At 44.1% G+C, this 27,227-nt stretch overlaps 1 protein-coding gene and 1 long non-coding RNA gene across 5 annotated transcripts in view; one reads left to right on the top strand and one right to left on the bottom strand.

Moving 5' to 3' along the window:
* Positions 1-3,231: 3,231 nt before the first annotated feature.
* Positions 3,232-27,227, bottom strand: part of cacna1ib (calcium voltage-gated channel subunit alpha1 Ib) — a 146,439-nt gene continuing 122,443 nt past the window's right edge. For 3 of the 4 annotated variants that reach the window (XM_086082116.1, XM_086082117.1, XM_086082118.1), the window contains 15 exons: positions 26,671-26,796; positions 26,494-26,583; positions 24,293-24,485; positions 23,355-23,506; positions 23,116-23,225; positions 20,060-20,193; positions 15,812-15,882; positions 15,242-15,320; positions 14,804-14,925; positions 11,505-11,945; positions 11,299-11,433; positions 11,088-11,222; positions 10,814-11,006; positions 10,112-10,290; positions 3,232-6,200 (listed from right to left, as the gene is read on the bottom strand). In XM_086082116.1, the coding sequence (XP_085938242.1) occupies positions 5,832-6,200; positions 10,112-10,290; positions 10,814-11,006; positions 11,088-11,222; positions 11,299-11,433; positions 11,505-11,945; positions 14,804-14,925; positions 15,242-15,320; positions 15,812-15,882; positions 20,060-20,193; positions 23,116-23,225; positions 23,355-23,506; positions 24,293-24,485; positions 26,494-26,583; positions 26,671-26,796 (2,529 nt within the window). In that variant the 3' untranslated portion in view covers positions 3,232-5,831. Of the gene's footprint in view, positions 6,201-10,111; positions 10,291-10,813; positions 11,007-11,087; positions 11,223-11,298; positions 11,434-11,504; positions 11,946-14,803; positions 14,926-15,241; positions 15,321-15,811; positions 15,883-20,059; positions 20,194-23,115; positions 23,226-23,354; positions 23,507-24,292; positions 24,486-26,493; positions 26,584-26,670; positions 26,797-27,227 lie in introns of those variants that run through there. The other variant, XR_015095759.1, reaches the window with a different exon arrangement.
* Positions 7,684-12,896, top strand: LOC147169199 (uncharacterized). Its single transcript, XR_015095760.1, has 3 exons — positions 7,684-7,819; positions 10,928-11,241; positions 11,321-12,896. It is a non-coding gene; the product is annotated as an uncharacterized LOC147169199 (long non-coding RNA).

The raw sequence follows: 27,227 nt of genomic DNA, 5'->3' as shown, positions 1-27,227 counted from the left end.
AGCAAGTGTAAATTTCAGAGGATTTCCAGAATGCTGCTGCCCGAGTGCTGACTAGAATGTTGGATTGATCTTTTTCCTTTCCAATAAACTGGTGATTTGGTGTTTTAGGATTATTTTTTTCACAAGCAGCACCATTACAACTCTGAGGATTTCCAGAATGCTGCTGCCCGAGTGCTGACTAGAATGCTGGCTTGTTTTTGTTTTCATGTCTTCCAAAGAAATGGGGACTGTTGTGTTTTAGGATCTTTGTATTTCTCTTGTAACAAGCAGCAAGTGTACATTTCAGAGGATTTCCAGAATGCTGCTGTTCGAGTGCTGACTAGAATGCTGGATTGATCTTTTTCCTTTCCAATAAACTGGTGATTTGGTGTTTTAGGATTATTTTTTTCACAAGCAGCACCATTGCAACTCTGAGGATCTCCAGAATGCTGCTGCCCGAGTGCTGACTAGAATGCTGGCTTGTTTTTGTTTTCACGTCTTCCAAAGAAATGGGAAACTGTTGTGTTTTAGGATCATTGCATTTCTCTTGTAACAAGCAGCAAGTGTAAATTTCAGAGGATTTCCAGAATGCTGCTGTTCGAGTGCTGACTAGAATGTTGGATAAAGCTTTTTCATTTCCAATAAAAAGCACCAGTACAACTCTGAGGATCTCAAGAATGCTGCTGCCCGAGTGCTGACTAGAATGCTGGATATAGCTTTTTCCTTTCCAATAAACTGGTGATTTTGTGTTTTTTAAGGATTATTTTTTCACAAGCAGCACCATTACAACTCTGAGGATCTCAAGAATGCTGCTGCCCGAGTGCTGACTAGAATGCTGGATTTATGCCTTTCCTATAGAGCAAAGTTGATGCTTTTTTGGATGATTCCAATTCTTATTTGCTGCTACTGTTGCTGCTCAAGTGCTGACTGGAAAAATGGACAAATACATTTTCTTCATTGGCTTTCATTCAACGTCCGCCTCGCTGCACTAACAGATCTTTGACAGGTTTCAGAATAAAAGTACTGCTCCTTCTGCTGCTTGAGTGCTCCTCAAGCGCTGACTAGAAGTCGAAGGGCTGTTTTGATCAATAAATTAACCGAGTTGGGTTTCAATAAAAAGCCGCTTTGGGACTTTATGAATGTGGGCATTTATTTTAGCCTTCTCGCACCTTCTTCCATTGTCGCGTCTCACTCACGTCGGCGTTCGAGCGTTGCGGCACACTCGACGGGGGGAGGCTGGCACGGTTAATTACACGGCCCCGCCTCTTTAGGTTGTGCCGCGCATATTAAGCAGCGAACTGCGGCACTCCACTCTCAGCTTGTAAATACACCCTTATTCATTTAAAGATAATACACGTGGAAAAAAATGCATCTTCGGTAACCGTTTAAAAACCAAATTGGTTTCTCGCACCGACGAAGACTGATGGTACCCGCAAGTTTGAAAGTTTGTTCAAAGTTGGCCGAAATATTCAAGAAAAAAACCAAAACTTTTTTTCAGCAAATGTTCTCGGAAGTTGAAAAAGTTGCTAAGGCAAAAGTTGTTGATGCTCGATTGCAGATTAGAATCAGTACGATGACCTTATTAAAAATTAATAAATACTTAGTTTGCACTATCAAGTCTCTGACAGTGTCTAGAATGTTGCTGCTCGAGTGCTGAATAGAACTCGGTGAAATATGGATATTCCACATTTCTTGAGCGATTTCAATGGTTTAAATTTTAAACTGTTCAGCTCATTGAAATGTTACTTAAAATCAAATGTGTGTGCGTGAATGTGCATGTTTCTTAAAGGGGCAGTAACATACTGTTGATTATGGTTAACTTTTACATTTCTTGAGCGATTTCAATGGTTTAAATTTTAAACTGTTCAGCTCATTGAAATGTTGGTTAAAATCAAATGTGTGTGCGTGAATGTGCATATTTCTTAAAGGGACAGTAAGATACTTTATTTGATCTTGATTATGGTTAACTTGCACATTTCTTGAGCGATTTCAATGGTTTAAATGTTATTTTTATTGCGTGTTTCCACGCGAGTTAGCAGGCCCATTCAAAATTTCCGCGGGAATTTTTCTAGTTTTTTATCTGTGATGCTGCTCGAGTGCTGACTAGAACTATGAGGATTGTTTTTGGCCAATTCACTTGCTTACTTCGCAACATCAATGTTCTGCAAGTTTTCAAAACGCTGTGGCCCAAGTGCCGACTAGAACTCGGAGCTGGATTTTTGACAAGCAATGGCTTACTGCAAAAATTTAAATTGCGCAACTACATAATTCTCTTTTTAAACGCAGCACAAGCAAACCCGTGAAATGTTCCACAGTGCTGCTGCTTGAGTGCTTACTAGAATCAAGATGACTTTTCTTTTTTTTGTTACTATCGTATCTGAAACACTCCCGAACGCTGCCACTGGTGTTCGAGTGCTGACTTGAACTAGGAAAAAACCATCTTTTTTTTGATAGATGAATTTGTTTTGTTTTTATTGTTAAGGTTCAGAAGGTCTCCAAAATGCTGCTGCTGTTGACGCCCGAGCGCCGAATAGAACGAGGAGAACTATTTTGTTGTCCCCGGCTGCTGCTCGAGTGTCGACTGGAACTATGAGACCCTATGAGACGATGTGTCGGAATGTCAGAAAAGGACGGGTCGGAGACGGTCGGCTGCTGAAAAGCTCGTTTTATCTGACACCAGAGTGACATTCAGAAAAACAGAAACAGAACCGCACATGCAATTTGGGGGATGGAAGGGAAGGAGGTCTGCTAGGTAGGTGGGGGGGGGGGGGGGGGGGGCTTGTGGAGGAGGAGTGGGGGGGGGGGTGTTAGGATACACATCACATGTAAAACAACACCATCCTTTCTGTGACCTTTCAATCCCACTGGCATTTTTATTCTATTACATATATATATAATCTTCTCTATTCTCAGATGTCTAACTGTACAGCTACGATAACATATTGCATATCTCCAATGTGTGTGTGTGTCGGGAGGGGGGGAGGGGGGGGCGAGGGGCTTGGGGGGGGGGACTCAATATTTATTTCGGCTTCTCTGAAGAAGGCCGATGATGAAGTCTCCGCTACAAAACACCGTGTCGACATCTCTACGCCAAGCGTGCATTTGTGTCCACCTCGATGTCTACACAATAAAAACACACACTCGGCCAGGAGGCTCGGACCGAATGCACAATACTGAGCTCTTAAAAAGAAAGGAAAAAAGAAGAAAAAAAAAAAAGGAAAAAAAAAAAAAAAAAAAAAAAAGGAGGCTCGGACCAGAACCGACGAGCCCGCCGGCCAATGAAAACAATCGACGAGACAAATGAGGATCATTTTGTTTCGGCGCCGCTTGCCATAGTCTTGTTTGTTCTCTTTTTGCTACACGTCGGCAGACTTGAGTCAAATAAAAGAGTTTGGAAAACCAAAAATGGATTGGATTGGCGGCGTTATAGCCTTAAAGGAGACATATTATGTCTTTTTTTTTTTTTTCCTGCGTCATGCTAATCTGCCATCAAACAACTTGCAACTCTGCTTTTGGCTTTTATGAAGGGAACGCGCTTCCCCGTGCAGTCCGACTGTCATTTGTGAGAAAAGGAAAAGGTGAAAGTGAAGAAAACCCCTCCGGCTCGAGCGTTGACGAGAACCGCAACTTTTAATCAATCACGATTGCTTAGTTGAACTACAAAAAGTGGCGGCATTATGATTTCTTTAAAACTTCTCGAAGGCTGCTGCTCGAGTGCTGAATCAAATTAGGGACACCGCTACGTCTCTGAAAGGCTCCATCTGCTCCAACTCAAACTAGGAGAACTTATTTAGTTTTGACATTTATTAAGTGGCAGCACCGGCAAGTCACTTAAAGAGTCTCCATCTGCCCCAGAATTCTGCTGCTCGAGATGTGACTAGAACTAGCGGGAGTTTTGAAATAAGACAAATATTCGATTAGCAACTCTGTTGGCACAGTGTCATAATTCTGTAAGTCTTTTGAATGCAGTTGCTGATGCTATTCGAGTGATGACGAGAACTAGCATGAATATTTTTTTCTACAAATACCTTTTCTTGCACTTTTCTAAAAGTCTTTGAAAGAGTCTATATTTGGTCCAAAAAAATTTTTTTTTAAGTAACTTTTCATGAACGTACTTAAAAGTCCCCTTTTCCATAATATGTCCCCTTTAAAATGCTAAGAGACATAGCAGAACGTTCGCCATTGGTGCGTGGAACAAGTCAAAAGACGGCCAACAGGGGGCGCAACGCACGACAATTAAACGAGCAAAGGTGTAAAACTAGCCAGGGGTATACGTGTATAAAACTGTTTGGACCTCAGGTGGGACGGAGATCAAATTCCACGCAGCCCCTTGACGTCCAACCTGTGGTTAAAAATGCCACGTTCGAGCATCCAAGACTGATGCTAACAGTATTTGGCCCACGCCTGCACTCTTTTTTTTTTTTTTATCACACATGTTTAGCCCTTTTTTGCAGGTATGCGGGGACAGTCAAGGAGCCCACGTGTTTTTTTGTTTTTTTTTTAGTAATCCGCGGTCTACGAGCTCCGAACTCCTGTTTCCAACAAGCAGCAGTGTGGTCTGGTACTCCGAACGCATCCATTTGGATTTTCCTCGTCCAAAGTCTCAACTTAGCCATGAAGGAAGTCAAACATACCGACGTATAATTTTGGGGATTCCGTTGTCGCAAATTTACGAGCTAACTGTGAAGGAAGTGAAACGTTCCTGATATATTACTGATCCAAAGCACTTCTCGTGGTTTATTTCAGACCTGGCAAAGACACCGAAGACCCGTTTGCAACATTCAGCAGTACATTTCGTCCGCGTTCATTTTGGTTTCCATTTGTCAGAGTCTGAACCGAACCATGAATGATATAAAAGGTACTGATGCATATAATTGATCCGAACCGTGTTTCGGGTTTCACTTTGAGACCCGACAAAGACACTGAAAATCCGTTTCCGCAAAGCAGCAATCAGGTTTTGGTTCAGTTCATAACATTTTTTTTTTTTTTTAAGTCTCCAACTGACGGAAATCAAAAGGTGCCGACATAATTGATACACTTTTAGTGGTTCATTTCAGACCAGACGACCTCCAAATATGTGATTCCTCAAAGCGGCGGTAAATTTTGGTACGGTATACGTTCATTTGGGTTTATAGTTACCCAAAGTCTCTACGAGACCACCAGAGACACGACCAGAGGTTCTACCTAACCATGTCAAACATACTGGCAAATTACTGATCCGAACCACTTTTAGGGGTTCACTTTCAGACCCGCCGAAATCTGAAGACCTGTTTTCACCAAGCAGCAGTACGGTTTGGTTTTCATTGAGCCATTTAAGTTTTGACCTAACCATGGATAAAGTCTTGCCAAAAGTTTATGGTCAGGGTGTCGATTTACGCTCCAACTCACCAACTGGACCAGGCTGCTTGGTGGAAATATGTCTTTGGGAGGACAGACACATGGACATTCACGCACAAGATCACAGAGAATAACCTGGCAATGTCCCATACCTAACAAAATCCACCTGTCGGTCGATGCTATTGTTAGCGACGGTGCTATAAAAATGCAGACACCAGCCGCAATCCAACCGAGGCGGTTTCGGTTCAAACAAACCGCAGTCCTGAATCACTGGTTCGATTCAACTGGCAGATTTCAAAGCTTCAGGAACATTTTCCCGTTATCTACCACAGTCGAACCCGGGGTCCGAAACTCCTCGCCCGTCATCCCAAGATTCGGGAAGAACCGGCAGCTCTCAAGGCGACCAATCCCGAGCGGCCGAGCGACAGAGAACAGACGGTTCAAAGACGAGAGATTTGGTTCATCACGGGACGAGTTGGAAGAGTTCTGAGCATTGGTCTGATGACAAAAAAGTTTCATCTGTTCTTCCGGGAGTTTGCGTCCCTTTCCCGACTGCTCTGTGTGTTTGTTTGCTGACAGGTCAGCGAGAGGCTGCTGAGGGAACGATTCTCCCCCGCGTCTTCGTCGGGGTGCTCCGCAGAGTCCTGGCGGGGGTGGCCGGGACTCCTCTGGAGTCCTTTCATGGCCTGGATGTTGGAAGCAGAGCCGTGGTTCTTTGGGGTAGGAGGGTGCTCGTAATGGTCTCGGGTGAGGTTCGATGGGTGACACTGGGGATCCGGATGGCGAGTTGGCGAGATGCGGAATCCGATGCCTTCCCCGAGCGCCGCCTGCAGGCTCCCCTCAGGACTGCCGGCGGCCGACGACGAGTCGCTCTGGGACGGGTGCTGCATACAGAGAAGCGAGTTTACTTCCAAGTTTGGACTTCTGCCAAACAAGACCGACGGGTGATACCGTTCCGTTCCATTCTGGATCTAAGTCAACAATGATTAGCTTCTTCCTCGGTCCGTGTTTTGTGAAAAATGGTTTTGTCGGTCTGGTGTAACCTTGCGAAGTAACAACGTAATAAGCAAGTAAACAAAGCCAACAATAAATAAATGCATAAATGAATGAAAAAAAATTGATGAACCTGATTGAACAAAGGATGGCAAGCAAGTTAATGGACTTACAAATGGACAAGTAAAAAACAGACGGACCAATTAACATATTAAGGAGCTGGTGAACGGTATGAGATTTTTTCTAATAGGTTTTCTGGTGAGCTAACAAATACACGCACGCACGCACGCACGCACGCACGCACATACACATACTCACCCACACACACACACACAAAAAAAAAAAAAAAAAAAAATAAATAAAATAAAATAAAAGAGCAATGATGATGACATTTCCGAATGAACAATACTGAGCTCTAAAAAAAAAAAAAAAAAACATATTAAGGAGCTAATGACCAAGGAAGCTAAAGTATAAATGAAGGAAACTTGCAAGTGACCAAACAAATAAATAAACAAGCTAAATAGCCAATGAACAAAAGAAACTCTATCAAACTATCAAAAAGAGCAAATAACTGAGAACGAACAGACAAAAAAAAAAGACAAACGAGGAAACGGACAACAAGCTAACTAACTGATGAGCAAATAAAATAACCACTAGACAACCAAACAACCAATCAACAAAACAACAACGAAACTAGCAAACAAACACACAAATTAGCCAGCGGACAAACAGGCAAAATCATTGAAGTCAATACGTCAAATGAAAAAAAAACACTTAAGGAGAAAATGAGCAAACGGCCAAGCTAGCTAGCTAGCTAACTAACTAACTTAAGCAAATCAAACAATAAATAGTACCAACAAAACTAATTAACAAATCACTGAGCGACCAGCGACTAACTAGAGCTTTTAAATCATCGCATCTTCTGAATAAACGGACTTACGACAACATGGTTGCAATAGAATCTTAGGCTACTTGGTTTTAGCCTCCCGAATTCGAGGAGTGGAGGATCTCCTCCATCACAAATACTTTCTAGTGACGATATTGTGAAAGTGCTCTTGTTGACTTGTAGCATGAAGGTCAGTGGGATCTTAAGAGAAGTGATATTGGTCAGGGGCGGGGGTTATTGGTGCAAAAACAATCAAAAGCAAACAAGCAAGGGGTGAGAAGAAAAAGGCTTTAGGAAACAAAGAATAAACCCCCGCGAGAGATGTAACGAGATTAAGGAAAAACATGATAACCGGAGAGAAGAATGCCAACGCAAGCGCAAGCCAAGAACGACGGCAGCCAACAAAGCTGGGCGGCAGCCATGCTAATTAGCTCAGCGCCGCCGAGCGCTACCGGATCACAGAGGCACTGAGCTTTACAAAGCCACCAGGTAGAGCGAGAGAGGGAGGGATGGGTCGCCATGGATACACAAGAACTAAAAAAGACCAGGAGCTCTTTGTTCTTGTTTGGCACACACGCCAACAGAGGGAAGGAAGCGAGTCAACGCGGATACAGCTTGGAATAGGTGAGGCGATATTAATAATAATTAAAGCTACGTTGGGAGATGCCAAGAACTAAATGTGAGTACACCAACAACGCAAATGTCCAAAGAGAGGCTAAAATGACTGCTTCAAACCAGGATGGCAGACTTCCTGTGTCTTTTCAGTCATGGCTTCTTGAGACTTTTTTGTGGGTCTATTGATGATAGAGATATCTACCAAATTTCATTTTGCCAAGGGAAACTGGCTCCGGGGGCTGAATTTTCGCAGAAGCCCCCTTTTCCACTCGAGGAGCAAAACACAACTAAGTGTAAATTGCGAACACGTCAGATCAAACTTTTGCCACCAAATTCCAACCACACACAATAGACAAAACACAAATAGGTGTGTTAACAGGTGTCTATTATGTGTGGTTTAAATTTGGTAGCACTAACACAAAATATCTAGGAGGAGTTGTTTTTTAAATTTGGATTCCCCTATGAAAAAAATAACAAAAATGAACCTAAAATGTAAACCAAATAGCAGACTTCATTTAATGCATGGCTTTGTGAGACTTTTTTTGTGGGTCTCCCAATGATCAACATGACCACCAAATTTCATGTTGCTAAGCGAAAGTGGCTATAAAGGCAAATTTTTTTCCCAAATTGGGGATGAAATTACCCTAAAATGGCTGCATCAAACCTAAATGGCAGACTTCATGTGTCTTTTACAGTATGAGAAAAAAAAAAAGCAAAATGACCCAAAAATTCGAACCAAATAGCAGACATTTAATGCATGACTTTGTGAGACATTTTTGTGGGTCTCCCAATGATCCACATGACAACCTAATTGACATCTGACCTGATTTTATTTATTTATTTTTAATTAACACGTGGGACAAAATTGACCTAAAATGGCCACTTCAAACATTCATGGCTTTGTGGGCTTCCTAATGATAGACATGACCACCAAATTCCGTGTTGCTAAGTGAAACTGACTTTACCGGCTCTTTATTTCCCCCCCCCACACTTGGAGATGAAATTACCCTAAAATGGTCACATCAAACCAAAATGGCAGACTTCATGTGTCTTTTACATCATGGCTTCTTGAGACTTTTTTGTGGGTCTATTGATGATAGAGATATCTACCAAATTTCATTTTGCCAAGGGAAACTGGCTCCGGGGGCTGAATTTTCGCAGAAGCCCCCTTTTCCACTCGAGGAGCAAAACACAACTAAGTGTAAATTGTGAACACGCCAAATCAAACTTTTGCCACCAAATTCCAACCACACACAATAGACAAAACACAAATAGGTGTAAACAGGTGTCTATTATGTGTGGTTTAAATTTGGTAGCACTAACACAAAATATCTAGGAGGAGTTGTTTTTTTAAATTTGGATTCCCCTATGAAAAAAATGACAAAATTAACCTAAAATTTAAACCAAACAGCAGACTTCATTTAATGCATTTAGGCTTTGTGAGACTTTTTTTGTGGGTCTCCCAATGATCAACATGACCACCAAATTTCATGTTGCTAAGTGAAAGTGGCTATAGAGGCAACTTTTTTTTTCCCAAATTGGGGATGAAATTACCCTAAAATGGCTGCATCAAACCTAAATGGCAGACTTCATGTGTCTTTTACGGCATGAGAAAAAATGCAAAATGACCCTAAAATTCGAACCAAATAGCAGACATTTAATGCATGACTTTGTGAGACATTTTTGTGGGTCTCCCAATGATCCACATGACAACCTAATTGACATCCGAACTGATTAAAAAAATTTTTTTTTTATTAACACGTGGGACAAAATTGACCTAAAATGGCCACTTCAAACATTCATGGCTTTGTGGGCTTCCTAATGATAGACATGACCACCAAATTCCGTGTTGCTAAGTGAAACTGACTTTACCGGCTCTTTATTCCCCCCCCCCACACTTGGAGATGAAATGACCCTAAAATGGTCACATCAAACCAAAATGGCAGACTTCATGTGTCTTTTACATCATGGCTTCTTGAGACTTTTTTGTGGGCTTCCTAATGATAGATATGACCGCCAAATTTTGTGCTGCTAACCGAAACGGGTTTTAGGGGCTGAACTTTTACAAAATCCCAGGGAGCGCAACTGGGCCAGTTCCGTCGAGGACTCCAACTCGATGTCAATTCTCACCTGGATAAACACGCCTCCACAATCTTGTGAATTTTTTGACCCTTGGAAAAAAGCCCTCGTAAGAATCCATGATGTCGCTACTCGTTTGACAAATCGATGCAGATGGCCGCCGGTCATGCATCCAACCCGCGCATCACACACTCGCCAATCCATTCATCCGGTCTTTAATACCCGTGAGCGCGTGGCCCCGTTGTTGGCTCCGGGTGAGCGGAGGGACGCCCAGGAGGCCGGGGAGGCCAGCCGGGACGGGGGCCCGTCTCCGGGGTTGGCGGCGGGGTGAAAGAAGTCAGCCGGGAGGTGGAAGAGCGGCGAGGACCCGAGGCCTCCATCCACGCGGCTTCCGCGCTCATCTGCAAAAAACGCAATCAAGTGTCGTCGTTTCACATTTCGTTTGCAACGTCACATTTGGGACGAGTCTCAGTTCTTGTTGTTTCACATTTTGTATCATATTTCATTTCTTCACAACGTGAAACGGTGTCAAGTTTGGTTGTTCCACATTTTGTTACGTCACATTTTACTGTTTCGTGATTTGCTATTTCAGGACTTGAGAGCCGTTTCAATATTTTCTGCTCCAAATTTGGCTCCATTTTGAAGTTTTGCTGTTTCATATTTGGCTTGTTTTTTTGTTTTGTTTTGTTGCAGTTTCAGTGTTGCATATTTTGCCATTTAATTTTATACCATTTCATGTTTCACTGTTACATTTGGCCATTTTGGTTTTGTCAATTCATTTTTCTGATCTAATTGACATGAAATTATTGTTTCAAATTTTGCAGTCTTATATTTATTGATTCATGATTCTTGTTTTATATTTTGCTCTTTCACCTTTTGCTGTATCACATTTGGCAATTTCATTTTTTTTTGCTTTAAAATGACCTTGGCAATGCGTCGGGTTTTGCGGTTCCGCGGAGGGCGGACACAAGTGAGGACGGACGTTGGCCTCATAAAGCTGGTGGACCGCCTCATCTTTGTCTTCTTCTCCTCTGGAAGCGTCTGAACGAGGGAGCCCCCCGTATTGCCCCTCGGTGGGCAACTCATCCGAATTGTGGGAGCCACCACTGCTGCCATCCTGAAGGAGAGGAGAGAACGCGAGGTTGGAGACCTGTGAGTGTGTGTGTGTGTGTGCGTGTGCGTGTGCGTGTGTGTGTACCTGGCTTCCTCCTATCAGCATCTGGTAGCTGGCGTGATCATCCAGGCTGAGATCATCGGGCAGTGCTGGAGATGATGATTTGTCAGACAGCTGCTCCGACATCAGCGAGGTCCGCTCCACCTCCGCCAGACGGACCTAAGACCCCCCCAACATAGTAAGCAATCACCCCCCCCCACAATACGTGTTTATGTGTGCGTGTGTACTGTTGTACCTCCTGTGTGTGTCCATCACAGTCCTTGCAAACGGGGGAGTAATGATGGAAGACGGAGCCGGACAGATTGTCAATCATGTCACCTTCCATTGAGTCCTTGATTAGCAGAGACACGCTGTCCAGCCACTGGCTCTCCTTTAACGCACACACACACACACACGAGCGTCATCACAATGAAACAAAATAATCAAATCGAATATTTTTACCTGAGCAGGAGAATGAAGTCGACATCTGTGGTTTGCGTGTCCCTCCTGAGAGCTGCCACCCCCTCCGTCCTTTGGCACCGCCATCAAAGGTCCGCCGGGCCCCCCGACGGCGCCCGCCGCAGCCGCCGCCGCCGCTCCTCCGCCCACTCCGCCGACCCCCGCGCCGGTTGCCCCCGCGATGGCCCCGATGCCGCCCATCATGCAGCACAGGCCGCCCTGGGCCAGCTCCAGCTCGATTTCGGCGTCCATCTCGGCGTCCTCCTGCGCCTCCTTGTTGGAGTCGTCCAAGTGCTTCATGAGGACGGCCACCACCACGTTGATGAGGACAAACTGAGCCGTCAACACGAAGGACACGAAGTACAACGGGGAGATGAACTGCAGGCCCGCGTGGCAGCCGTAGTCGCCGCCCGACCACCCTGGAGGGCACTCGCGGAGAGTGTCCTGTGGAGCGCAGATGGGACAAGGGAACATACCATTAAAAAAGGGAAAAAAGTCTAAATTAACATAATGATAATATTGACTTGCATCCAATATTAGTATCGTGCCTGCAAAATACCCCGTTAGCTGTTGCATTTCACATTAGCATCATATCTACAAAGTCCCCAGTTAAAATTACAGTCATGTCTGTGTAGTCATTTGAGTTTTGAGCAGCCACAGCTAATGCTAGCATCTTACGTGTGAAGTCACGAATGAGGTGTGTTAGAGTAGACAATATTTGTATTCTACTCTTTGCGTGTTCAATTAACTGAATGGTGAGATTCTGGTGAAGAAGTCCCTTTGCAAAGGTATCATAGTAACAGAAGCTTCTGGTCACACAATGAAGACACTCAAACCGTGTTCTGTTCAGATTGTGTGTGTCTTCTTCTTCTGCACATCATTATTTATTGAAAAGTGGGTGAATACGAAAAGTCTCCTCCCATCAGCAAGTTCAGCAAGTTCCCAGGAATACAAATCAGATTAGAGAAAAACAATAATACATCAGCCTGTCCCTCCCCTCTTCCGACTGAGACCGGTACCAGGCTATACTCCCTTCTTTTCTCAGGAGAGTGAGACAGATAAGAATACAATAGACCATACCATTCATTGAGCTACACAGCTATAACTAAATGACTCCAAAAACGGCTAAAATATAAATTGAAACTGAAAAACAATGTTAATAACTCATCAGGTGAAAGACTACTCAATTAAACTAGCTACAGCTAACATTGTTACAATGATAAATCAAGCCAACATTAGCATCCAGTCCTCAAAGTCCCCAGTTAGCACTGGCAGCTAATGATAGCATCGTATGTGCAAAATCTAAGGAGGTGCAAATGTAAATGGAAGAATACGCTATTAAACCATTAGCATGAAGATAAACACTAACATAATGACATTAGTGCCATTTTAGTGAATTCGGCTTACATCAGTGGCAGCAGCATCAGTAACATATTCAGTCTGCTGTTCACAGCTACACCTAATGTACGTAAGGTCCTGTGTTAGCATTGACGTCATATCTCCAAAGTCCCGTTACAGTTAGAAGTGTTAGAGTAGACAATATTTATATTCTACTCTTTGCGTGTTCAATTAACTGAATGGTGAGATTCTGGTGAAGAAGTCCCTTTGCAAAGGTATCAAAAGCTTTTGATGACAACAATTGAACTCACTCAAACAGTGGTCTTGTTCAGATTGTGTCTCCTCTCTACTCCGGCACATCATTATTTATTGAAAAGTGGGTGAATACGAAAAGTCTCCTCCCATCAGCCCACAGTACATTTGTTTACAACTCAGTAAATACAAGAAAATCCCTCTCTACTCCCTCAGCGAGTTCCCATAGGTATGAATCAGATTAGAGAAAAACAATCATACATCATCCTGTCTCTTCCGACAGGTACCAGACTACACTCCCTTCAAAATAGCAAATGGAAGAAACCCGTTGCCCTTCTCCTCTCATAAATCTGAGACAGATAAGAATACAATACTTATTCATTGAGCCATACTGAGTTAACATAATTATACCTACATCTACAAAGCTATAACTAAATTCAAAATGGTTAAAATATAAAGTAAAACAGTAAAAATGTTAACAAAGTTAACAGAAGCTAACGTTAGCGTCACATGTAGGAAGTCATTCCAACAGCCGAAACTGATATTAGCATCAGCTTAGCAAAGCTCCTTTTTAGCATTCTGTAGCTAATGTTAGTGTGACAAGCGCAAACTGCTAGCACCTGAAGCTAACATTCGTGTCATGTCTAATAATAAGCATATGTAGCTAATTTGAGCATAATATTGGCACAGTTTCCCATTAGTGGCCATCCATGCGACGCACCATGTGTTAGCATCGGTGGCTAATGTTTATTTCGGCACTAGTTGAGTCACATAACAGACCGCGAGCGGAAAGTTTTCAAAGGGGAGCCATTGATTAGTACTCTTCAGTCTGTTGTGTTGCTTGAGAGATTGCTTAGCCTTTTGACACCGTCTTTGCTTTCATTATTCACTCCATCCGGCACGGATACCTGCTTACTGTGGGTGAGCCAGTGTGTGACCTTTTCCCATTCAATCACGTCTCCGCTATGGTTTAGAACAAAACACATTCAGCTCTCACTGTGATGCGGCGCAGTTGTACGCCACCGCACACTACAATCACAAGAATCTAAATTTCAGAACAAAAAGAGTCTCGGGAGAAAAGCTCTTGGATAATTTTTTATTTATTTGTGTTTTAAATGTCATATTTAGAAAAAATAAGTATAATATCGGCCCATTACAAGAATAAAGTTTTATTTCCAGAAAAAAACACATCACTTTGTTTTAGAACAAAGTTTTCAAAATTGAAGTTGTGTTGTAAAAAAAGTAATAATTGTTAGAGAAACAAATGTAAATACCAGAATTGCCAGTTGTCTTTCAAGAATAAAACTGAATAGAAAAAAAAAGAGAAAATGATGGTATGTTTTTGGGAGGGGGAAGGGAGCTTATTTTATTATTTTAAATATTGTAGATAAATGTTGTAGGATTAAAAAAATGTGTATTTTTCCAGCAAGAGCTCTTGGTACTATAAAATGAAAAGTAAACATTTTTCTTTCTTCTTCTTGTTTTAAAACAAGAAAGTAAAAATTTTCAAAAGAAGTTGAAATTTTATGAGAATAAAACCATATTTTCCAGATAAGATGAAAACAAAAAAAAGTTTTTTTTTAATATATTTTTTTAAGAAAACACATTTTCAAGAAACAGCAAACAAATTTAATTTATCACACCATATTTGATCTCCCAGTTGTTGCTGCGAAAGCTTTAGTATGCATCAGTTGATAAGAGAAATGACAAACCTTCATGATGCCGTTCCAGTTGTCGCCTGTGGAGACCTGGAAGAGCGTGAGGAACGCCATTCCGAAGTTCTCAAATGTGGCGTGGCGGCTCATGCCCTCGCACGGGTAGTCAAAGTTGCACACTGATGAATTTTACACACATTTTTTTTTTGTCATTCTATGGCTATCATTGTGTGCTGGAGAACAAGAGTGGTCTAACTCAATTTTTGTGCAGAAAAAGCATTTCTTTCTGAATGGATACCGGCTTAATTAAGGAGTAGTTGCAATTTTGACATGGCCAATTTTCATGTTCATGTTGCAATTTTTGGCAGAAAAATCAATAAAAATCTGAAAAATAAGTTGCCATATAAATCACCAAAATTAAAATTGACTAGATATGTTGCAGCCATAAAACGCTGACTTACTCTCCTGACTAAATGCGGGGGTGCAAATCCTTACCCAGTTCTCCAAAGAGCTCCACACCAAGAGCCGCGTAGATGAAGAAGAGCAGCATGAACAGCAGGCCGAGGTTTCCCACCTGAAACACAAATACACAATTCAATTCAAATTTTTAAAACAGCAAATGGCCCTTTTATGTCATCATTTTTCAAGGAAAAGTTGTGATATGTATTTTTTTTTAAATTTAAAACGCATATGTTTTCAAGAAAAAAAAATTTTCCAGATATTTTTTCCTTGAGAATTTTTTTTATTATTATTATGAGCCACCAAATATCGTGGACCGTAAAACATGATTAAAAATGTCTAAATCTTTTTTCCTTTTTTTTTTTTACCAGCATGTCTCATTAATGGAGATGTTAAAAATGAATGGAGTTCACTGAGGAAAGTAAGAAACATTTCATCAGTGATGTCAGCGCGAAGGTCACAATTCTCGTGGGGAACCTCCTCCAACAGTGGCCATTGATCATTCCGCAAATGTTAATCAACTCCTGGGAGTTCTCACATGCGTGGGGGGGTGTGTGTGTGTGTGTGTGTGTGTGTGTGTGTGTGTGTGTGTGCGTGCGTGCTCACCTGAGGCAGAGCTTGGACGACAGTATCCAGCAAAGCTCTCATCCCGGTTGCCATTTTAAGCAACTTCAAGACTGCAGAGAGAGAACACACACACACACACACACACTTAGAAACATAAGTGGGAGATCACACAGCGGCGAGATAAAGCTGAATAAGAGGAACCGGGAAAAGAGAGAGATTACAAGTGATCAATAGATGGACACTCCAATTCCCGCAGGCCCAATTTTCAAATGCTATCAATGGTTAGCGGGAAGAGAAACAGGAAAGCCTCCTGAGAGATTTGACTCCTAATTCTTTGATTTTGATATGCATCTTGACTTGACTTGACTTACATATAAACATTAGAAAATAAACATTTAAGAAAAAAAAGAAGAAAAAAAAAAGAAAAAAAAAGAAAATAAACATTGCAGGATCCGTTGTTGAGAGAGGAAACTAGCGGGTGAGCGTGCTAACACGGTCTCCCGCGGACAACGGACAGACGCTAAACATTAGCGTGGGCGATAAAAACCACGAGATGGGTCGCCTGTTAGTCTCCAACTAGCCATCAAACCTCCACCCGGCTCGCTCGTTAATTACCGCCAGCTGCCGTTTGATTAGCGCGCGGCGGCTGCGGGCCCCGTTTCGCGCTTGTCGCGAAAGGTCGCGCGGGGGGGGGGGGGGGGGGGTTGGATCGCTCGGGAGAGGCGGGATAAAGTGCATTGGCGTAATGAGCTATTATCCGACTCCGTTCAAAGTTAAAGCGTTGGAGCCTGGAGAGCCGAGACGCCAATTGGGGATTCAATGCGGGGGAGAAGAGTTTGGAAATGGGATGCTAATGCTTCACTTGCAGGAAATGGAACAAAAAGCACAATGTCAGTTCATCCCGCGAGACCTCAGTTCTGCGAGCATCCAAGGGATCGTCTGCTGTACGACTTTTTGTGACACTTCTTCCAGTTAGAGAATAAGAATACGTCAATCCCAATTCACTTGCCAGCCGTTTTCAAAGCAACGAGCTCTCCACATTTTGCCGGCCATTTTGATTGATTTTTTGTAGAATGTTCTGTCAAAATATAATCTACCAAAAGTGTACCGTCTTCTTTCACCCAAAAAAAAAGTTTATATTCTTTAATAATCAGCAATAGAATATGGGTTGGTTTCACTGAAAACACCGTTTCACACCAAAAAGCCAAGGCTAGCTAGCTAGCAACGAGCCTCAGCTGGCAATTAGTAAGTCTAACTAATTTACAGTCACTCCTAAATTGTGACGGATAAGATACACTTCTGATAAGTAGAATTTTGCTTCCACACCATCCACTAAACCAAGTTTCACTGCCTAATCTTTATCTTATTCTCCCCCCAAAATGCGTACCTGCTTAAAAAACGGACTTGACGAATATATACGTCGGCGGCAGTAAACGTCTGGATTCCAGACGACTAATATAAACATCCACTTCAGTGAATAAATTAAGCTACGCTGTTTTACGGACTTTCTATGAATTGTGGTTACCTTCTTGTATACTTGTACTGTATTTAATAACATTATGATTATGTAAAACGTGTGTATGGTTTATGAGAACGAGATTAAGCGGCTAGGACAGGGTCTGGCCGAGGGTTTATCGCAATCCTTCCAAACCCGCTCTCCTTTTTTATTTATTTTTATTTTTATTTATTTTTTTTTTTTTTCTAAGAGCTCAGTATTGTTCATTCGGAAATGTCATCATCATTGCTCTTTTATTTTATTTTTTATTTTTATTTTTATTATTATTATTTTTTTATTTTTTATTTTTTTTTGTGTGTGTGTGTGGGTGAGTATGTGTGTGTGCGTGCGTGCGTTCGTGTATTTGTTAGCTCACCAGAAAACCTATTAGAAAAAATCTCATACCGTTCACCTAAACCGAACACCAGGAGACCCGAGGGGACCAAAGAAAACCAAGGAAGGTGAAATCCAGCCAAACCCGCTCTCCTACCGTGGTGGAATTTGCCACTTTTGTTCCTGGCCGCGCGTCAGCTCGGTAGCCAACCACCCGCGTCTGCAGCGCGCCCAGCTGAGACTCGTTATCCAGACACCTTCGAAGCAGCCGCGCTCCACTTTGCGCTTTGCCAGATCATCCGTTCGGCGCCGCAGAATTTCCGTTCGGCTGCGGTTCTCGTTGCCGCCGTTGGCTTTGTCGACTGCCCTGGTTCAAGACGTGCCCGTTGTGTTTTCCTGTGCCTTTCGGATCCGTCTACCTGCTTTAGACCTTCCTTAGGTCTGTTGGCCTGTTTGGCTCAGAGGAAGCTACGCTCCCTCGGAAATGGGAAAGTCTGGTTTGAGACCAGCTTGAGCTTGCCAAAGTACGTCACGTGTGCAACTTGTAAACTCCTCTGAATGTAAAATCTTCTAACCTATGATAGCACCTTGTTGGAAAGCATCCTCGGGTCAAGGAGGGAACATAGAAAATGACAGCACTCTTGAAAATAATTTTAAACTTTTTTTTTTTTAGACTAGTTTTATGGTTTTGGGGTTAAAGGTTAGCGATGCGGTGAGAAACTCGCTGCTCCTCCGCGTTGCGAGGAACCAGTTGAGGTGGCTTGGGCATCTGGTTTGGATGCCTCCTGGACGCCCTCCCTGGAGAGGTGCTTCGGGCTAGTCCCACCGGCGGGATGACCCACGACACACGGGAAGACTATGTCTCTCGGCTGGCTTGGGAACGCCTTGGGATACCGCCGGAGGAGCTGGTTGAAGTGGCTGGGGAGAGGGAAGTCTGGGCTTCCCTGCTAAAGCTGCTACCCCCGCGACCCGACCCCGGATAAGCGGTAGATAATGGATGGATGGATGGATGGATGGATGGAACCAGTTGAAGTGGCTTGGGCATCTGGTTTGGATGCCTCCTGGACGACCTCCCTGGAGAGGTGTTTCGGGCTAGTCCCACCGGCGGGATGACCCACGACACACGGGAAGACTATGTCTCTCGGCTGGCTTGGGGGACGCCTTGGGATACCGCCGGAGGAGCTGGTTGAAGTGGCTGGGGAGAGGGAAGTCTGGGCTTCCCTGCTAAAGCTGCTACCCCCGCGACCCGACCCCGGATAAGCGGTAGATAATGGATGGATGGATGGATGGATGGAACCAGTTGAGGTGGCTTGGGCATCTGGTTTGGATGCCTCCTGGACGACCTCCCTGGAGAGGTGTTTCGGGCTAGTCCCACCGGCGGGATGACCCACGACACACGGGAAGACTATGTCTCTCGGCTGGCTTGGGGGACGCCTTGGGATACCGCCGGAGGAGCTGGTTGAAGTGGCTGGGGAGAGGGAAGTCTGGGCTTCCCTGCTAAAGCTGCTACCCCCGCGACCCGACCCCGGATAAGCGGTAGATAATGGATGGATGGATGGATGGATGGAACCAGTTGAGGTGGCTTGGGCATCTGGTTTGGATGCCTCCTGGACGACCTCCCTGGAGAGGTGTTTCGGGCTAGTCCCACCGGCGGGATGACCCACGACACACGGGAAGACTATGTCTCTCGGCTGGCTTGGGAACGCCTTGGGATACCGCCGGAGGAGCTGGTTGAAGTGGCTGGGGAGAGGGAAGTCTGGGCTTCCCTGCTAAAGCTGCTACCCCCGCGACCCGACCCCAGATGAGCGGATGGATGGATGGATAGGTTAAAGGCTAAAGGTCTTGTGGTTAGGTGTAAGGGTTTTTACATGAATAAGATTTACAGGCACGGTGGCTGACTGGTTAGCACGTCCGCCTCCCAGTGCAAAGGTTGTGAGCTCAAGTCCGGGCTTCGGCCTTCCTGGATGGAGTTTGCATGTTCTCCCCGTGCTTGCGTGGGTTTTCTCCGGGTACTCCGGTTTCCTCCCACATTCCAAAAACATGACATGCATGGCAGGTGAATTGGACACTCCAAATTGTCCATAGGTGCGATTGTGATTGTTGGTCTGCGTGTGCCCTGCGATTGGCAGGCAACCAGTTCAGGGTGTACCCCGCCTACTGCCCGAAGCCAGCTGGGATAGGCTCCAGCAACCCCTGCGACCCTTGTGAGGACAAGCGGTACAGAAAATGGATGGATGGATGGAAGATTTACAGGGTTAGGGATTAGGGTTTGAGATTAGACAAAGATTAGGTTTAGGGGTTATGATTAGTGTGTTTGGATGATCAGTTTTTAGGTTTGTAAGTGAAGGGGTAGGATTGTTAGATAATGGGGTAGGGTTTGGGGTAATGGTTAGTTCCAAACCCTCTAACCCTTATTTCTATTTCCATTCTTCCCATTAGGCAAGTGTGTGTGTGTGTACCTCTCGCGATCCTGAGCACCCTCATGATCCGGATGATGGTTGGATTGATGGGTAGGGAGGCGTTGATCTCAATCTCCTCCAACGTGATGCCCATCACAGACAGCAACACGATGGCCAGGTCCAACTGGTTCCACCTGCGCACACGCGCACGCACACGAACACACACACACACAACTGTCACCGTCGGCAGAAGTAGCAGCGAGTGAATTGCGAGCGTCATCTAGGTTCGAGGCTATGTTATGCTAATTCCCCAATGAATATTAATGCTCGCTTCGCGCCTCATTTGCATAATTCTCCCTCCAGTAGCGTCGCACCTGAACGGCCGATTCTCCTCCTATGAATATTTACGCCGGGACGGCGAGATCGCCTTCAAATCCCGCCAAGGACCTCGGACCCCCTCACCTCGTTATCATTTGCTACCGCCTTCAAAGATATTACATTTGAGTTAGTGTTGATTGTTAGGAATTAAGTCGAAGACAGACTCTTGATGGGTGGGAGTTAGGGTCTTTCTTTTCATATCTGTATGACAGCAAAGAATTTGCAAGTGTTATTTAAAACTGCCTGTATGGTTTCTGAAAATTGGGGCTAAGCGGTCAGAGTTGGGCAAGGAGACCCAGCATAGGGTTGGAGTGTGTGATTAGGGGTAAGTGGGTTAGGTATAATTGGTTAATTTTGGGAGTAGGTGGCTCGTGTTGGGAAAATGTGATTTAAGTCAAGGTTTCAGGTTCGTACCCCCTTTCGAGACTATTTAATCCTGGTAACGTGACTGTCTGGAGAAGTCGAAGATCTTCCTGAACCACATTTATAAATCTCCACGTTGGTCTTCTTCATTACCTCCTACTTGGCGGCTTACAGATCGTGTCGGTGTTTTTTTTTTTTTTGTTTTGTTTTTTTTTACAGATAGAAAAAGTCGCCATTAAGAGGCAGCGCGAAAGGGTCGATGGCGATGAGTGAGCAAAAACACAGTCCAATCAAACAGATGTGATTTGTAGCACCTGGTGAATAAGTACAAAGCGCACACACTCACAAAAAAAGCTAACTTTCTTTTCGGAAAAGTCAATTCCCTGCCAAATTGTGAGATGGAGTAAACGATTCCTCTGACCAGATGTTATCTCTGGCGAGGAGGTCGAGAAAGTAGTGGCATGTAAACACCCTCAAAATCCAAAAAAACACACAAGAGTAGAAAACAGGACACAAACGCAGTATAAAATACAAATAATGGATATTGTCACAGATGGATGCAAAAAGGGGAGGAGACAGGAAGTCAAAAGCTTCCTTCAGCACATCCACCCTTTCTAAAAATGGAGCAGCAGATGTAATAATAAATATTTCCTCAGTGGGATCTGCTGAAGTAATATGCAGCAGCAGCTGCTCCGCGCGGCGGCCGCGACGGACGGAAGAGGAACTCCGCTGATATTGATATCCATTAAATTCTATTTTTTGCACCTGCACAGCTTTAGCGTGGGTGTAAAAATATATATTTATTCCTTAAAAAAAAAAAAATTCCCGATTGAAGAAGACATTTTGGTCCAAATGGATTAGTCACGCGTGGACAAACATGGCTTTTAACCATCCATCTCTGATATCAAAAAGAAATGCAAAAAAAAAAATGAAAGCAGCGAAAACCCCCCGCAAAAGCCAAGGGGAGCCGAAGATCTGAATTTCGTGTTTATGGCGAGTCATTTCATCGTCGTGTTTTGCCCACACTCAATGGCGAACGTTCAAAAATCTTTTCGAGGTTCAAATTTTGCAGCAATGAAAATCTCTCAAATGAGGCAGATTTAAAAGCGACAATGCTCCAACTTTTCAGTTTCGTTTCAAGCTTGACATTCTGAGACTTTTTTTTGTGGGTCTACAAATGGTAAACACATGAAAACATGACATGAGAACTTTGTCTTTGGGGGCTTTTCACAGCGACGGCGTTTTTGCGGGATGCAATATTTTTTGGCAAGTCATCTCATTTCGCCGCCATTCTGCACCCACGCACGGTAACTAAATCTCAACGTCTTCTCAATTTGGCATTGCTCATCTGTCAAGCATGTGATTAAAATGTGGTAGCAATCAGAGAACATCTTAAGGAAGAGTGTTAGAAGAACCCTGGAAACGTTCCAAAAATAGCTGCCTCAAATTTGCAGGGTCTTATTGGGCATGGCTTTCGGAGGCTTTTTTGTGGGTCTGACCATCAAATTTCATGACGCTACGTGAAACCGGCTTTGTGGCCTGAATATTTCTCTCGGCCAAGTTTGTCTTTCAAAGACCCTCTCTGACCCTCGGGGCCAAAAGCATCGTATTAAAATGGCAGACTTTCTTTGTGAACACTCGTGAACAAGACCCCAAGATACTTGAACTCCTCCACTTGTGAAGTGGGTTGAGTGAGTGAGGGTAGGTTCGAGCGGGAGATCGACAGACGGATCGGCGCAGCGTCTGCAGTGATGCGGACGCTGTATCGGTCCGTTGTGGTGAAGAAGGAGCTGAGCCGAAAGGCAAAGCTCTCGATTTACCGGTCGATCTACGTTCCCGTCCTCACCTATGGTCACGAGCTGCGGGTCGTGACCGAAAGAACGAGATCCCGGATACAAGCGGCCGAAATGAGTTTCCTCCGCAGGGTAGCCGGGCTCTCCCTTCGAGATAGGGTGAGAAGCTCGGTCATTCGGGAGGGACTCAGGGTTCGAGCCACTACTCCTCCGCGTGGAGAGGAACCAGTTGAGGTGGCTGGGGCATCTGGTTCGGATGCCTCCTGGGCGCCTCCCTGGGGAGGTGTTCCGGGCATGTCCTACCGGCAGGAGGCCCCGGGGACGACCCAGGACACGGTGGAGAGACTACGTCTCACGGCTGGCTTGGGAACGCCTTGGGATCCCATCGGAGGAGCTGGCTGAAGTGGCTGGGGAGAGGGAAGTCTGGGCTTCCCTGCTAAAGCTGCTGCCCCCGCGACCCGACCCCGGATAAGCGGAATTGAAGACGGAACGGAACGGAACTTTCTTTGTCTTTCTGAGACTTTTTTGCTTTGTGGCTGAATTTTCCAAACATTTCACGGGTCGTCGCCGTTCTTCTCATACCTGTCCTTGAAGAAACGCCGAAATCCGAAGGCCACCAGCTTCAGAGTCGCTTCAATGACGAAGGTGGACGTGAAAAAGTAGTTGCAGTACTTCAGCGCCGTCTCCAACGACTAAGACAAACAAGGTCAGTACATCAGTTGCGCTGCTATCATGATTTGACTCCGAGACCGTCCGATTGCATACATCCTTGATTATGAATGAGTGAATGCTAAATATGTTCTATACGCGTTGGCTATTACTTGAGGTTGGCTGAAGTGCTCAAGTGACATCGTGATGACGTTGATGCAGATGATGAAGGTGATGGCCAAGTCCAGGTAGTGGCTGGTGCACAACGTGTGGATGGTCAGTCGCGCCGGGCCATAGGAGGCGTAGTAAGGAAGCTTCTGGGCCTCTGCACAATGGTTACATAGTGTTAGGAACGTTACATTCGACGAGGCTGGGAAATTGGGGGGGGGGGAAAAATGCTTGGAGCTTGTTAAGTTATTAACATTGTTTTTCAGTTTCAATTTATATTTTAGCCGTTTTGGATTTAGTTAACTCAGTATGGCTCAATGAATAGAATGGCATTCTTATCTGTTTTGGATTTATGAGAGGAGAAGGGCAAGGGGGTCCTTCCATCCGCTATTTGGAAGGGAGTATATGGTGTCTGGTACCTGTCTCTTTCGAAAGAGACAGGCTGATGTATGATTGTTTTTCTCTAATCTGATTTATACCTATGGGAACTCGGAGAGGGAGTAGAGAGGGATTTTTCTGGTATTTACTGAGATGTCAACAAATGTATCGTGGGCTGATGGGAGGAGACTTCTGGTCTCCCACTTTTCTGAATAAGTATTGATGCCCCACGTTGGAGAGACAGACAACCTGATAGAACACGGCTTCAGTGTCATCAGCTTTTTGTCCTCAGAAGCTTCTGATAATTATTTACCTTTGCAAAGGGACTTCTTCACCAGAATCTCACCATTCAGTTAATTGAACACGCAAAGAGTACAATACTTAATATTGTCGACTTTAACAAGCTCTTGATATGCTTTTTCAGAGCTTTCGAGTTAAAAAATATTCGATACAATTTTGGCCTTAGCCCACAATTGTGTGTTGACTTCAAATCCGTAGGTAAATTGGAATGCTATTAGCATTAGTATAGCATTTAGCATTTTTTTCCCCCCCTGTGTTTTCTTACTTCGCCTTTTCTTCTCCATGCGCCGCTGGCGCTTCTCCTCGCGCCGCCTGGCCTCCTCCACTTCCTGGTGTTGCCGACACTTGTGGAAGTTCTCCACCACCACGCCCACAAACATGTTGAGCACAAAGAAGCTGACGATGAGCAGGAAAGAGATGAAGTAGAGAAGCATCCACGGGTTGTTGTTGATCATCGGCTGCAAGTGGGGACAATGAGTAGGGGAACAAGGTTAAAGAAAGATATGCTAGGCTAGGCCTAGCTAGCTATTAGTCAACTTCTTTTTTTAAAGTAGTTTGACAGTTAACAATTGTAATGACAGTTATGAACCTCTAACACTTGCGCTAATCGTAACCGCTAACCCAAAACTCAAACAATAGCTAATTAATAGTTAGCAATAATGCTAACACTAGCACTAACACTTGCGCTAATCACAACTGCCAACCCAAAACCAACACTAGCTTAACTGTAACTCAAGCAGCAGCACTAACTGCTAATGGTTAGCACGAATCGCTAACCGCAATCACTAAACCCTAATCATTAGACCTTAGCCCACAACACGCTTACACTCAAACCTACCGCTAAATCTAACACTTGCAATAGCATTAACATCGACAACCTTAATCGCTCACCATATCAGACTACGCAAGTGTTCGTCATGAAGTGTCCAGAGATTTTTTCTAATAGGTTTTTTGGTGAGCTAACAAATACACGCACGCACGCACGCACGCACGCACGCACGCACGCACGCACACACACACACACGCACACACACGCACGCACGCACATACACATTCTCACCCACGCACACAAAAAAATAATAATAAAAATAAATAAAATAAAATAAAAATAAAGAGCAATGATGATGACATTTCCGAATGAACAATACTGAGCTCTTAAAAAAACAAAAAAAAACATTAACATCGAACCTTAATCGCTCACCATATCAGACTACGCAAGTGTTCGTCATAAAGTGTCCAGTGAGTGTCTACCTGGAATGAAGACTACTTTTTTTTTTTTTTAAAGTATGCTGTATAATATGCTATCCTACATTTCGTCTTTTTTTAATATCAAATCACTGTCAGGTTTCGCCCAATTATCGAAAGCACATTTTGTATAAATACATAAATTATGAGTATATCATACATCCAGAAGATTGAAAGAGGAGCAGGTAAAGTTATTACTCGGCGCCATTACCAAACAACAATCTCGGTTCAAGTGTCACAACAAAGCAGCAGCCGTGCAATTGTGTGAGAAAGAGCTGAAAGCTAAAATTGGATTAATGTTTTTTTTCTTCTTTTTTTTTCCTCCCTCCCTGTGGCAGCCTGACGGAATCATCCGGAAGAAAGGAGAAAGTCTCCCTGTAGTAGATTACTTAATGGCCTTGAAATGAAAGCAACTGCGAGGGAGAATCTTTTTTTTTTACACATCGAGTGTGTGCGCCTGCGGGCAACACAATGTGTGCAAGGGTAAAAAAAAAAAAAAAAAAAAAAGTTGACACTTGAGGACAAAAAAAGTTGATGCGGTGAACAAACGCATTTAAGCTCTTGGCAAATTTGTTACGTTCGCATTTACGCTCGTTGGAAGGAAAGCAATTCGTTTGGATCCGACTTCTGAAAACAAATGTTGTGGTAGTATCGAGCTAATAAAAACATTACGCTCTTTGTAACCATAAAAATTGTCTACAGTGCCCATTGGAACCCACTTCTGACACCAAAGGCTGTGGCAATCGAATATAAGCAAAGTCGACACGACGAGGCGCCTTATGATATCACGGTGTTTGTACGGTCAATATTTAATTTGACATTACTCTTGTGTCCCACTTTTGACACCAAATGTAGCCGGTGCGGTTTTTAAGATGCTAGCTGCAGTTACAAACACAAGACGTGCCTAGATCCTATTTCTGACACCAAATGGAGTGACATATCCCATTAGACAAAAACTTGAATGTAAATAAGGTCATCCAAACATTTATCGCCAACTCCCACCTCTGGATCCCACTTCTTTCTCCAAATGATGCAGCAAAAAGGTTGCATCGTAGAAAAAGTCACTCACGTAGCTAAACAAGGACGACATATTTGCACCTAACTGACTGGTTTGGTTGGTAAATCTGTGCAGGTGGGCAATCTTTGGAGCTCACTTCTGACACCAAATGTCATGACAAAATACAAATTTTTCCAATGAATTCCACGGAAGACGTGTGTTACCTGCTGGTCGATGCCCACCGCGTCCAGTCCGTGATACATGATGTTCACCCAGCCGTCTTTGGAGGCCAAAACAAACAAGGACATCAGCGCCTTTTGGGAGGTTACACAAAAAAGACAAAAGGAATGGGACAAATGTCTTTTTCTCACGGATGAATCGATTAGGGGGCGCCCTCGTACCTGGCCGAGATTGTCAAAGTTATATTTGTGATGCACCCATCGGTAGTTGGCGGCCAGGCAGTCGGACTTGTTGGTGATGTTCTTCACGTCGAGACCCACGCAGTAGTAGAACTTGCCTTTGAACAGCTGCCTCGCGCACGCACACACACACACACGCACGCACACGCATCTCCGTCAAGGCACTTGTTGTTGTGATGTTGCTTTTCTGAAGTGCTTCCATAATTAGCACCCCAAATGCAGCTCCGGTGCACACATGAAAGAGTCTGACAGCGCCGGTTGTTGACAGCTTGCTTTTCCCTCGTGAGGAAAATTGTCATTCACAAGTGTTGTGTGATGGGAACGTTGAGAACAATATGAGGGTTTAGGAGGATGTTGCAGAGGAAAAGCAACTTTGCGACCATCCATCCATCCATCCATCCATTTTCTTTACCGCTTGTCCTCACAAGGGTCGCGGGGGTTGCTGGAGCCTATCCCAGCTGGCTTCGGGCAATAGGCGGGGGGTACACCCTGAACTGGTTGCCAGCCAATCGCAGGGCACACAGAGACGAACAACCATA

Source organism: Leptonotus elevatus, chromosome 8, assembly GCF_054856555.1.
Source record: "Leptonotus elevatus isolate MCC_2025b chromosome 8, RoL_Lele_1.0, whole genome shotgun sequence".
In the NCBI taxonomy this organism is placed as follows: domain Eukaryota; kingdom Metazoa; phylum Chordata; class Actinopteri; order Syngnathiformes; family Syngnathidae; genus Leptonotus; species Leptonotus elevatus.
The sequence above is the reverse complement of the archived record's forward strand: the minus strand, read 5'-3'. Positions and strand labels throughout refer to the sequence as shown.